Below are 13,017 nucleotides of genomic sequence, written 5' to 3'. Positions count from 1 at the left end.
TATTTTCCTTCCTGCTTCTTGTGATGGCAGAGTGATTACCTCTTTGGGGGGGTGGAGGAGCAAAAACAACCATGAGTAGGCTCTGGACAGAAAATTCCATAAACTTTGGATGTCAGCATGAATCTTAGGGCAGTTTTTGAGAGAACAGCATAAATCAGGGGCAATAGGGCATAGTAAAATCAATGGGGATATTAAAATATATGAAGGTGTAAGATACTGATAATTCTGTTTCAGGGTTGCTATTTTTTAATGTTTTTAAAATGTCAGTACCACTAGGTGGTATTAGGTGACTAGTAGTCACTTAAGTAGAGTGGTTTTCAGTCTAAAGACTGCAGCCCTCTTTGTGATCCCTAAATTATTTCCAAGGGATCCACATGACCTGGCAAAATAGAAAGAAGTCACTGTGATCATGTCTCACTGTAATGTTTCTAAGAAGATGCATATCTGCAGTAGAGAGTTGGAAGTCCATAATCCATTGGAGGATGCAAATGTACAACTGTATTTGAATTCAGAGTGTGACTGCAAGATGTAAGAGGCTGATTGATAGTCTGTCCTCCTGTGTGAGCCAAGGTCTCAGGAAGCTGTGATGCCTGTGGCCCACAGAGCTACCCCACAGGGCTCTAATACACTTTTTATCCTGCACCTGTAGAACAGCTCGGTATTGAAAGAAGAGAGTGCAGTAAGCCTCTCTTACCAAGATGAAGTAAGAACAACTTGCAAGTAGTTCTGCAAGAAGAATATTTCTACTAATACTGTTTTCCATCTTCAGAAGTAGGTTATATTGACAATAATTAAAAGTAATCCTTGGATGGTTGTAGAGCATTGCATGCTTGGCTGTCTTCCCAATGAGCATGTAGTTGGTTTGCAGCCCAAAAAGTATCAAAATTAGGAATTTTTTTATACTTAATAGCAACAGATTATTAAATTCCAATTGTAGAAGCTATTTTCATATTAGTTAAAATGTATTATACTTCATATGGCTATGGCCATATGCAGCAGGAGAACTGAAAAGTATAGACTTTCATTAGGAAATTAAAAATACAATAGACTGTAAAATAAAAAACACCAAAACATAAAAGCCATATAAGTAACAAGTTGCTCTTACTTTCTAGGGTAGAACTGTGCTTTTTAAAACTTTTATGTCCATGCTCTGTTCCTGATCTGGTTGGACAGAGAGTACTAACAAATATATTGGTAAAGTGCCAGCAGTCTGTGTTGTCAGATTCATCTTGGAGACACCAGTGTCACTGCTGTGTGACATTGGTTTGTCAGTCAAAGGATAGAGGAGACAGCTTAACTAGAAATATCATTCTGGGTAAAAAAAAAAATACAAATAATATATATATATTGAGAAAAGGAAACAAGCTAATAATTAATAATTCCTGCAGGGTGCACTTTGCCCTTTGCAGGTATTCCTGTACCTGTGGTTTGTTTCTCCTCACATTCCAAAGAAGCTGCATTGCAAGATATAGCCTGTTTTCCTTCCTACAGGGTCACTTGAGCTCCTTCTGAGCTTTCCTTCTAGAACCGTCTTGTGACATGGATTCAGGCGAGGGCTGGAACTGTGTGCTGCCAAAGTAGTATCTGGTGTCATAACCTCAGCAATGTTGGCCAAGCCCCTGTGCAGACATGTGCCCTTATATGATCTCTGTAACCCTCTTGTGAGGAGGAATCACTCATCACAGCAGAGACTGTTCTCTACTTTCAAGCAAACAAACCCGTTTCTAAAGGGGAGAGAGAGGTAAAATGTATGGGGATCTGAAGGAAAAAGGGGCCTATCCCCACATCCTGCAGTAGCAAGAAAATTTGATTCTCTGCCGCCTTCAGAAGCTATGCTGCAAAAATGTGTTACCAGAATTTAGTGTTTCTGCCTTCCAAGAAATAGTTCTGCTCTCTGGCTGTAGGCTCCTAGTGCTGAGCCTAGGACTTTGCAAGTGTTGCAACAGATAAAGATTCAACAGGTTGTAGGTAAAATAGCAGTTTCTTGTTCAACTTGCTGCTGAGGAAACTGGAAAACATGAGGGGAGTCTGCTGTATAACTCAATGGGCAGCCTTTGATGAGTTGGTTCGTAAGAGTCACCAAACCATGAAAAGATGATGTTATGAACATGATTTTTAACAGGCTTCATAAAGGAGGAATGAAAAAAAACAGTGAGAAAGTTCTTGAGGTTTTAGAGCAACAGATGGTACAAAATGCCAGACAAGTACGTTGTGTCTGCACAGCCTGAGAAACTGAGATCAGTTGTACACCCAAAGGGAAAGATCAGTAAGAACAGGCTGGTACTGAAATCAGCAGCTCATGGCTTCTGAACACTGGGCAGGGCATCTAACCGGAGATACATCCGTGATTTCTAAGTCTAACGTAGCTGGTTACCGGTGGACGCCTGACTGGAGGTATACCCTACCCGCGGCTTCTGTATCTGCTGAATTACCTACTCCAAACGCCGGGGCCCGACCCCTCCGAGGGAGCGCGGCGGCTGCTCTCTGCGCAGAGGGCCTGCTTTTAGGAAGCTCGTATTTACGTTGGAAACTCTTCTTTACGCCACCCGAACCACCGCAGTGACGAAAGGCAGAGCGAAACAACGGGTTCCCGCAGGCAACACGCTCCGGTTGCTAAACCCGGGCAGGCGGACACCCGCCACAGACCGCAAGAGGCCGTGACCCTGCCGCGGTAGGGGCAGGAGCGCACGGCTCCATCTCTGCCCAGGCTCCCTATTAACGGCGACAGCGATTCCACGGGGTAGGAACGCGCCTGCCCAGCCCCGCCCGCGGCCAAGGCGGAGCTACCGCCGGAATCCCCGGCCCCGCCCTGCCCGGTGTCACCGGCAGGAGGCGTGCTGCGCTGTGGCCGGCTAGGAGAGGCCCGCGTGCGCGGAGGTGACTGGCGGCCGGTGAGTGCGGAGAGAGCCGGGGTCGGTGTCAGGAGTGCTGCGGCTCCTCGGGATCGGTGTCAGCAGTGCTGCGGCTCCTCAGGGCCGCGTGTCAGTCCGCACGGCTGTTCTCTGTCAGGCCGGGCGGGTGGCGGCTGCGGCGGGACTGCTGAGGCGGGGGGCGGGAGCGGATCCCCCAGCAGCGTTGGGCCTTATGCTCCGCTCCCCTCCAGCCGCGCTAGGGTGGGTGGTGGCCCGGAGCGGAGCCTGCATAGCAGGAGAGCGCGAGCGGCAGGTGCCGACAGTGGGTGTTCAAAGCAGTTAAACACATGAGGGAGCAGGAAGAAGGGGCCTTTTTTTATAAGCTGACAGCGTTCCCTCATTCATATGCCAGAGGGTAACAGCGGTCGAGTCCAGCATACTCTCCTTCTCTGACCGTGCTTATTAGAGAGTTGGGCTAGAACACATCATGCTCCTCTTCTCCTTCAAGTAACCACTGGCCTCCAGATCTTATTTCTTTTATTCCAGTGGAGTTCTGTGCATTCATTAATCCTCTGAAAGTCTCTCATCTGTACACGCTTCTGTGTCACTTTAAAGCACTATGAAAACTCATCACTGACAGATCCTTGTAGCTCAGCAACACCTTGACCTACAGGTGTCTGTGAAATGACACAGGGTGGTGTGGAGAGAGTGTCAGAGCTCAACCTTTTGTTTCCTGATACACAAAATATTTGCATGAAGTTAGTAGTCATTTTCACAGCAATAAAAGGTAATTATTCATAAACCCAAACTTCTTACCAGCTGACATTCTAGATTTAAAAACTTCATGTGAATTTAAGGGATACTGGACAGGTGTCTCTGAGAGAACTGCATTCACAAAATCACTTCAGGTGCAGAAACAACTCCCATAGTGGAAAATGGTTAAAGTCTGGTAGAGGATAGAGGGGGGAGGTATCATATATACTCACTTTATCTTATTCCTTCCAGGACAGCAGCTTTTGGCTGCCTTCAGGGTATGATACTAGTTAAAATGATTCAGGGTAGGAAGCAGTATCAATGCTTCAGGATAGAAGAATGACCAGCACTGACCCTTTCTCTGAACTAGTACAGCTTTCTTCTTGAACCATTTGCCATGGATGTTAACAGAAAGTTCTCCAGACTTAATCCTGAAGTGGAGCTGTTCTCAGATCTGTGGTAGGTAAGCTGGTCCTGGTCCGCAAATGCTGCCTTGTCCCTCTTTCCCTACTCTGCAAAACCATGAGTACATAAGAAAACAGTTCAGGTTAGCATGCAGGTTTGTCACTTCTGCTTTTCTGACCTCCCCTGGCTTGGCTATTGTGCTCAGAGGCCATTCTGGTTTGTGGCACCTGGGCCTCAAAACTTGAATTTGTTTAGGTTTTCCCAGTTGATTGCGGGGGAACAAGCTGCTGATGCTGCCTGTACTTGAGGATGACCTCTTGGATGTTTGAGAAGTTTTGATTTGCATTGGAAGACTCTACAAAACAGATGTAGGTGTCTAAATTACTTTAGACTAATACATTTTATACACTTTGTCCTGCCAGTCATTCCTGTGAAAGTGCATTTGCTAATACTCCCAGTATCTTGTCAGAAAATCAACTCTTAGGATTTAAAGATCTGAAAAATTGTTTCCAGTAGGAAAGATCCTTTCTCTGTTTATGATTTTACTATGCTTGGGACAGACTCCCCCCACACCTCTGTGTGGGTTAGTTTGGTCACCCCTCCAGTCTCCTGGAGATGATGGATTTGGATCCATGTAAGCATTCACGAGCTGAAGCTTGAGCAGAGCGCAGTACCTCCCTTGTTTTAAGGTTGACTGGCAAGTCATAGAATCATAGAATGGTTTGGGTTGGAAGAGACCTTAAAGCTCATCCAGTTCCAACCCCACTGCCACAGGCAGGGATACTTTCCACTTGAGCAGGTTGTTTGAAGCTCTATCCAACTTGGCCTTGAACACTGTCAGGGATGGGGCAGCCACAGCTTCTCTGGGCAACCTGTTCCAGTGTCTCACCACCCTCATAGTGAAGAATTTCTTCCTTATATCTAATCTAAATCTACCCTCCTTCAGTTTAAAGCCATTACCTTTGTCCTATTTGTGCATGTCATTTTAGAAGTCCTACAGCTTTCCTGTGGGCCCCTTTAGGTACTAAGGTCTCCCTGGAGCCTTCTCTTCTCTGGGCTGAACAAGCCCAACTCCCTAAGCGTGTCTTCATGGAAGATAAATGATACTCTGGAAAAGCCAAGAGCTTTACTCTTAGCACATGTGTGTGTGTACTGTCAGTGGAACAGCACAGTAATCAGTGAATTCTGGTGGGTTATGTCACAGGTTGGTGGTACCATTTTTCCAACAAGCAGGGAGCACCTGTGTTTTAGAAAAAGTCTTGAAAGCTGTGCTAGGGTGAGCAGCACAGAGGGAAGGGTGGGAAGGGAGGAGGTTGTGGATTCTGGAGTTCTTGTTTACAGGGCATGGGAGAAGAAAAACTGAGCAGCTGTACTTGAAATCATAGTTGGCTTCTGAAGTTGCACACAGTTCAGATGGCATGTGGTTCTCCCGATCACTTCTGCACAAAGGCAGGCATCTGCCTGCTTCCAGGCTCTGTTAAAGTCATTGCTCGTGGACTCACTGGTTCTTAGATCAGAAGCAGAGAAAATGGGTTTCTTGAGAGAAGCATCTTTTCCAGTTTTCTCTAGTAGTTTTCCCATGCAGGTTTCCTGTTTTCATCACCTTCGATCCACGAGGTGGCACTGTCTCTTCGGGGAAGGACCCATAACTTTCCCCCTGGATGCTGCTTGGCAGTCCGGGTGAGCAGGGTGAAGTTGACCCTATGCGGTGTAACCCAGCACAAGAGGTCTCTGTGCTGTATTTCTGTGTGTGCACTGGGGCTGTACTTTCATAGTAGTAAATACCGTGTCTTTTTTGAAACGAGCTATCCCCATGTTCTCACACACAAAATACACAAGTTCGGTCAAATAATGTTGTCTAAGGAAAATATCTTGGGTTTCTTGCCTGCTTTTGCTTGTAAGGTTTCTGGCATTCAGACAAATCTTTTTATGCTGTGAAAGTTAAAGCCATGTTTCTTCATTTTGAGTCAGAATTGTGTGACTTTTGAATGTGGAAAGGAATGACCAGCATCTATCATTTATGGGAGGGAAGGGACCAGTTTCTATAGGATTTGCCAAATCCACTGAAACTTTTTGCCACTCACACCTTTTCCTTTTTTTTTTTTTTTTTTTTTTTTCCCTGATACAGAAAAGGCGTCCAGATTCAGGAAATTAAGAACTGTAATGACAACTTCCCTCCAAGAATACAAGCCAAATCTGTGTTGTATAGAAGGGGAACAATATTGCTGCTGTTAGTGAATTCTCTCTGGAGATGTGTTATTTCTAATCATCCTCTCACTTGTTTAAGATCTCATAAGTAGAGAGAATATGTTTTCTCTTGTCCCAAGGTTTTCCTAGGTAGCTGTTAGGCTGAGTCTGTATTGTCAGTGAAGGTCGTTGTACCTCAGGGGACTGTGCCATTATTAGAAGTGTTCACCACTGAAAAGGGTTAATTTAATTAAATTTTTTTTCTCTAGTCGACATCTAGAAAAATGGATGATGATGGTGATGACATTCCCCAGCTTTCATCCCATACATTGGCTGCCCTCCAGGAGTTCTATTTGGAACAGCAGCAGAGGGAGGGCATGAAGACCTCCCAAGGGTTTAATCAATATTCCATTGGCTCAATAGAAGAAGACTGGGTAAGAAACTATGAACTTCAGTGCATGAAAGAGTAGCCTTTACTGAATCTTTTTTGTGGCTGGATAATGAAATTTAAAAGGGGAACACTCAAAGATGTTCTTAGAGTAGGAAAATCAAACTGTTCATGGACAGCAACATTCTAGGGATATTTGTTTTAGTGTTAAATCTGGATATATTTGTCTGTCCTACATGGGGTCGGGGGAAGGAAAGGGGTACAACATGGAGAGGGAATAAAGCCGCTAACAGAAACATCTATCCCTTCTGGAAATTTTAACTCCAGCCTGCTATGTGAAGGTAGAAAAAATTCTTCTCAGAGTCTGAGACAAGCACCGAGTAACAAGATCAAGTGATCTTTCCTTTCACATTGTATTGCATTCTGTGGTTTATGTCTGCTTTTGTGGATGGTTGCTTTGATGCTTTTATTTTTTCTTCTGACAGACTGATTTTTGGTTTGTCTCTGTCTTTTTCTGATCTCTTCTGATTGAGTACTTTTACCCTTTATTTCCTTCTATACTGCCACTTTTCAAGTTCCTTTTTCCTCTTCCACTAAAAATTTAAGAACACATAGATACTGTGCATCTGCAAAGTGGGTTTGAACTAACCCAGTGATCAGTGATCTTGCATTACTTGGTTTTCCTGATACCGCAGTAAATGCTTTGGAAACACATTGTGTAAGCTACCTGCTGAATGTCCCTGGAATACAAAGGTAAAAAGACTGTCAGAAAAATACTTACTTTTCCAGCTTAACAATTAGTGAACCGAGAAGTTGTTGTGGATTTTGTTTTTCTTCAAATACAACTCACCACACCTAACAGTACATAGCACAGTCCAAAGATTTTATGTTATTTGTAATTGTGTGTTCTCTGTCTCAGCAACTAAGCCAATTTTGGTACAGTGATGAAACCGCATCACGCCTGGCTGATGAAGCAGTTGTGGCAGCTGGGAAAGGTGGCAGGTAGGTTTCAATAATTACATCAGAGATTCAACATGTCTTTTCTGTAAATACTTTGTTTCCACTCTGTAGGCAGAGCATGCAGTATAATTCATTACTCATTGTACTTTATCTTTGTTCAGTTGAGATATTGCACAAATGCTTTGCTGTTATTTGTGTAAATAATAGTTCATCCTGATCTTACCTCTTAGCATTTCATTGAACGTTGTAGGCTCTGCCTTGTACAAGTTTACTGTGAATCTTTTCTTTTTTGAGAGAGCTCCAGAGCATATCAATGATTAGTAATTCTTTTCTCTGTTTTCATACAATGTTTCTGCAGAACAGATGGAGAAACTTGGTTTTCTTCCTATTTCTGTAAGGAGCTGTGTTTAAGTTTTCAAGTGTATTTCCTTGCTGTTCTGAAACAAGATTTTCTCTGTAGTTAAGCTTAAGTGGTGCAGCATGGAGGCTGAATAATGGCTTTAATGCTTAAAAGTCTACTATTAAAGTAATTATTTGTTAGAATGGAGGATGAATAGCTTATGTTCTGGGACTAATATTTAAAATGTTTTCCCAAAGCAGCCCTGAGGACTGCTAGAGATTTGGGTTTTTTGCTGTTGTTTGGCTTTTAAATGAATATTCTCAGTTGATGTCTCTTTTTCAGGATAGCATGTGTTAGTGCACCCAGTGTATACCAGAAACTGAAAGAACAGGATGGTAAAGATTTTTCAGTCTGTATACTGGAGTATGACAGAAGGTTTTCCGTATATGGAGAAGAATTTATCTTCTATGATTACAACCACCCTTTGAACTTACCTGAAAATCTCCTGCCACACAGTTTTGATATCGTTATAGCAGATCCACCCTATCTGTCTGAGGAATGTCTTCAGAAAACTGCAGAGACCATTAAATATTTAACCAAAGGAAAGATTCTGCTTTGCACAGGTATAGTTAATAAAAATATTAGGTAACCATTAAGCATTTTTTCCTCTCTCTCAAAAGATGAAACTTTCTTAAGTGAGAAAAATACTAACTCAGTAATACTAATTTATCATTACTTCAAAGAGGAATATGTATCCTAAGCTTTTCATTGGAATACTTTAGTTCAACCTTTATTTTGAACTGCAGCTATGTGGTTTTTAAGAGTTGAAGTCAGTGCTTTCTTCATACAGCATTTTGAGTTTTAGTAAATCTTTGAAGAATTATAAGATCATCCTCTAGATTTCCAGAAGTATTTTTTTCTTATAAAAGGCCACTCTCTATAATCTGGGCATGACAAAGGTAGGTGCAACTTACTGTTAATGTCTTACTGAATAACCTTAAGAATTTGTGAGTTTTTAAACATGTCAGTAGCTACAGGACTTCAGCTGCCACATAGTACTTAGCATCTAAGGTGAGCTAAGTAGAAAGAACGACAAAGAGGTTGGAATGGCCTTTGCTGAGTAAGATGATTTGCTGAGTGAGAAAAGCAAAGTAAACTTGCCTCCACTCCACATTACCTGTCCGTACTGGTAAACACAGGATTTGTAATGTGAATGAATGTGTGAGGGAGATTCTGCCACTTTGATTCAAGCAAGAAGATTCTGGGCACTGAAATACAGCAGGAGGGATTAAAAACTAGTGAGCAGTGAAACTAGGTAATTTACCAGCTGTACTTGCAGGGCCTTCTTTATGGAGGTGCATTTGCTGTATCTGCTTTACTCATGGTGTTTAAGCTTAAACTGTAATCTTACTACAAGGCATCTGAAGACATCCAGGAAACTTTTGCAGAAAAAAAAAAGGACAAAACCCCTCTATAAGTATAATGTGAGGGAAGTCAACCAGCAGCTAAAATGAAGAATGTGGTCATGGAAAACCTTCTTTGCTGAATTGCACATGGCAGTCACGTACAAGGATGGTTCTCACAATTTCTTCCCTAAAATGGGTAGGTGGTCCTTAAGTTTAGAGTTTGAGAAATGGTGCTCAAGGAAGTGATTTCTCAGTGTGTAGCTGTAAATACCGCATTGCGTTTATTTAAGTGGAAGAGTATATGTAATCTGTTTGCCTTTCCCATGGCTCCCTACCATGTAATTTGTTTGGCATGTAGCAAGAAGATAGAGTTCATTTCTGTTTTCTATATAGAGCTTACCTTCTACCTACTTTCATGAAACTTCATTTACATTCATTTCCTTGGGGCATCTTCCATTCTTTCAGATTTATTGTCATTTCCAAACAGATTCAGTTTTCAAAGAGGGCTGACAGTAGAGCTGCTTTAAGCCTTGCTTTCTTAAAAAAAGCAGGCTTTCTTTATATGCATTTGGGAGGAGCTATTAAAAAAACCCCAGACATTCTGTTACTGTTTTTCTCATCAAATGCTAATTATTTTTGCTGCAGGTGCAATCATGGAGGAACAGGCAGCAAAGAATCTTGGTGTGAAGATTTGCAAGTTTATTCCAAAACATGCACGAAATTTAGCCAATGAATTTCGGTGTTACGTGAATTATGTTTCTGGGCTGGATTAAGCCTCCTGAGAAGGTCTACAGATTCTTCAGTCATGCTCCTTTCTGTTTTTTAGCAGGGACTCCGTATTTCTCAATGCTGAAATACTCAGCTCCAAGTACTGTTTTCTGGGCCAGCTTTAATCATGGTCACCTCTCTCTTTTAAATGTGTTTTGTATCTTACTATTTTTGGTAAATGGGGACCAAACAGTGCAGGTGCTAGACAATGGAAGCTTCTCTTTTAGAGGTTCATTCTAACTGTCAGGTTTTACCATTCAAGGACTCTTCAGTGACCCCTGCAAAGTGATTTTAGCTGGTTGGTGTATAACAATACACAGGTGCTTGCCTCACAGACACCAGAGTCATCACTGCATCAGAACTGGTGACTTCCTAGCTAGTGGATGGTTGAAAGAGCATGACCAGCGGTCTCCTTTCAATCTTGAGAGATGCTCCCTGAGTAAAAGGCTCAAGACATGTTTGTTCTGAATGTGTCATGTGTTTTCAGATTCATTACCCAGCAGGCTGATGTTTTTATAAAGGATAACTGGAAGAGAAAATAGGTCTCCTTCTGGAGAGGCCTCTCCAGTTGCTTTTAATAATCATCAGAACTACCTAGCAGTTGCCAAGTAAGATAAGAATTACTCTCTCACTATTGTTGCCAGACTGGCTTTTTAAAATATTGTGGTTATTATTTCACCTTGCTTTGTCACAAACCCAGACTTTCTTTTTGTGAAAAGATCTATTTTGTCATCACTTACACCATACAAACTCATGTATATATGCATGCTGTGTTAAGTTGTTACACATCTCCTTGCAGAAGTACAGTGTCTTTTAAACTTTAAAAACTCCCGCACAACTGGGCTGTTCTATTAACTAGTTAAGGTTATCTCCTGAGGTTGTATAAACCAAATGTCTCCTGGAAAAAAGCACAGTAAGGATTTCCCCATTAGAGAGAGCTTTACTGGCATTAAGAATCCTATACATTGGTCAGGCCAAATGAACTGGAATATGAACTAATTGCTAAATAAAAATGCAACATGTGAGCCAGTCCTTGCATTAGTGCTTCAGGCTGTGTGTTCCTCGGTTCTTCCTTTAAGTTACTGTTGGTTATGAGATACTTCTGTAGTAATGTGAGCCATATATACTAGTCCTTTAAATCTTGAATCATAATCTGATTAAATACAGTGGCTGCTTTTTAGTGGATTTCAATACCAAGCTAAGATGATTTACAAGTATGACAAGTTTGTAGTTACAAGAACAGGCCTTTTTTCCAATTGCTCAGTTTTATCTTCGCCTCCTGTTCCACAGACTGCTGCAGAGCAGTAGAATAGGAGCATCTTGGGAATTGCTGAATCGTACAAAGCCACTGAGGTGTAACAGTGTATTGATAAACTCACATTCTTTCTAATAAAGAAATGTTAAATTTTATATTGCCCAAGGTTTGGGCTGTATTTTAGTCAATTTCAGCCAAAATAGATGACACTTTGGAAAAACCCTGCTTTGGGATAGTAGAGATTTTTAGTAACTGGGAATTTTTAAAGCCAGTTATGGCTATCCTATTGACTACACTTCTAATGTATTTTAGGGTGAAAGCTGGTTCATAAATTCCAAGGCTCTCAAGAGTTTTATCAGCTATAAATATACTATACAAAACATAAGTACTTGTATATCATAGGTATCTATTGGGATTATGTAAAAGATTACAGAAATGCTGCATCTACAAAATAAATCACCTAAAATGAAATATTAAGAAATTTACTTTGTGGTGAGGATAAACCTAATTAAAGCTTGTGAGATGAGAATTTTAAGAAGGCAGAAGTATATACTCATGTTTCTGTGCTTTTCTGCTGTTTGAATGCAGATTTTCCTGTCTGATGGAGTAAATAAGTGAGCAGGAATAACAGAGATGGGATATAATCTGTCAACACTCAGAGAATCACGCTTTCTGAGCTGGAGACAACACTTGTTTCATAAATACCCATGCAACCTACCACTGCTCTTCCCCATTTTCTATGAGATGTTTACTTCCTAAGGCTTTTCCCCTCCTCACATTTTATACGTGATGCTTCCTGCCCTCTTTTCCCCCACACAATGATCCTGAGTTTTATGATACCAGTTTTCTTTCTCTTTCATGTGCCTTCGTTTCTATCAGACTAGTGATAGGTACTGTTAAAATGGGAAAGGTGCTGTAGAGGAAGAGCTCTCAGGGAGAATGGAGACCAAGCTCGCCTGACAGTCTCTGAGAGCCCATATCTGATAAGAGTTTTAGCTTTTCAAATCAGCAGTCATTGTTGCTGAGCCAGATAAAGCCAGAATACTCCCCCAAATGACAGTCCACAGGTGATGTACAGCTGGGTTTAGGTGTTTTCCAGGAGGCTACACCATTACTTTTACTTAAGCAGCTTGAAAATAAAGCAAACCAGAATGTTAAATGCATGGCTATTGGCACAAATCTATCCTTCACAGTCATAAACTGTTTTATATTTATTACCTCAATGTCTTGTACATCAAGCAGATGGAGACAATGCAGGAACTCCTGAAACTTATTTTTAACTATATGTAGGGACTTCAAGTGGGACAGGTATGACTGTCAGAAGGGATGATACTCTTCCTCTGCCACACACCTAAATTAGAATGTGCTGATCAAATACAAGCTTCACCTATGTTGCTGCTTTAATTGCTTCAATTGCTTAATTTTGGTAAATGTGCATTGGGCCCTGTATCAGAATTGCAAGACAGCTTTCCTAATTTCATCAGAGACCCTTCTTAAACAAATGAAAGTACACCATTCAGTTAGACCGAGAATTTCAGTTCACCAAGCAAATAACTGTTTCTTCTCACATGTAGGGCAGACAGCTTTGAAAAGAGGCACTGTGAAGATGCACAGTTATGAAAATGAGGGTACATGTAAAGCTGCGGATGCACTCAACAGAGCAGCCTGTTGTCCACTGTCCTCTTGCTTAAATAGCCTTGTGA

At 41.7% G+C, this 13,017-nt stretch overlaps 1 protein-coding gene across 6 annotated transcripts; it reads left to right on the top strand.

Annotated features, from left to right (window-relative positions):
• The first annotated feature begins 2,824 nt into the window (after positions 1 to 2,824).
• Positions 2,825 to 11,097, top strand: EEF1AKMT1 (EEF1A lysine methyltransferase 1). Of its 6 annotated transcripts, none has more exons than XM_031049600.2 (7): positions 2,831 to 2,891; positions 3,858 to 4,064; positions 4,266 to 4,378; positions 6,467 to 6,631; positions 7,505 to 7,587; positions 8,228 to 8,508; positions 9,937 to 11,097. In XM_031049600.2, the coding sequence occupies exons 4-7, from the start codon at positions 6,482 to 6,484 to the stop codon at positions 10,062 to 10,064; spliced, it is 642 nt and encodes a 213-aa protein (XP_030905460.1). In that variant the 5' UTR covers positions 2,831 to 2,891; positions 3,858 to 4,064; positions 4,266 to 4,378; positions 6,467 to 6,481; the 3' UTR covers positions 10,065 to 11,097. The 6 variants fall into 6 exon arrangements, with proteins under 6 accessions (XP_030905462.1, XP_030905460.1, XP_030905459.1 ...); XM_031049599.2 differs by having other exon boundaries at positions 3,858 to 4,068; XM_031049601.2 differs by lacking the exon at positions 4,266 to 4,378.
• Positions 11,098 to 13,017: the final 1,920 nt, after the last annotated feature.

Source organism: Melopsittacus undulatus, chromosome 2, assembly GCF_012275295.1.
Source record: "Melopsittacus undulatus isolate bMelUnd1 chromosome 2, bMelUnd1.mat.Z, whole genome shotgun sequence".
In the NCBI taxonomy this organism is placed as follows: domain Eukaryota; kingdom Metazoa; phylum Chordata; class Aves; order Psittaciformes; family Psittaculidae; genus Melopsittacus; species Melopsittacus undulatus.
Note: the sequence above shows the minus strand (reverse complement) of the source record. Positions and strands in the feature narration are given on the sequence as shown.

Excerpts from the sequence above, each read along its gene's own strand:
- EEF1AKMT1 (XM_031049602.2), top strand. The coding sequence starts at position 6,482 with ATGGATGATGATGGTGATGACATTCCCCAGCTTTCATCCCATACATTG. Across the intron at positions 6,632-7,504 it reads GCTCAATAGAAGAAGACTGG|CAACTAAGCCAATTTTGGTA; the intron begins GTAAGAAACTAT and ends TCTCTGTCTCAG. Across the intron at positions 8,509-9,936 it reads AAAGATTCTGCTTTGCACAG|GTGCAATCATGGAGGAACAG; the intron begins GTATAGTTAATA and ends TTTTTGCTGCAG.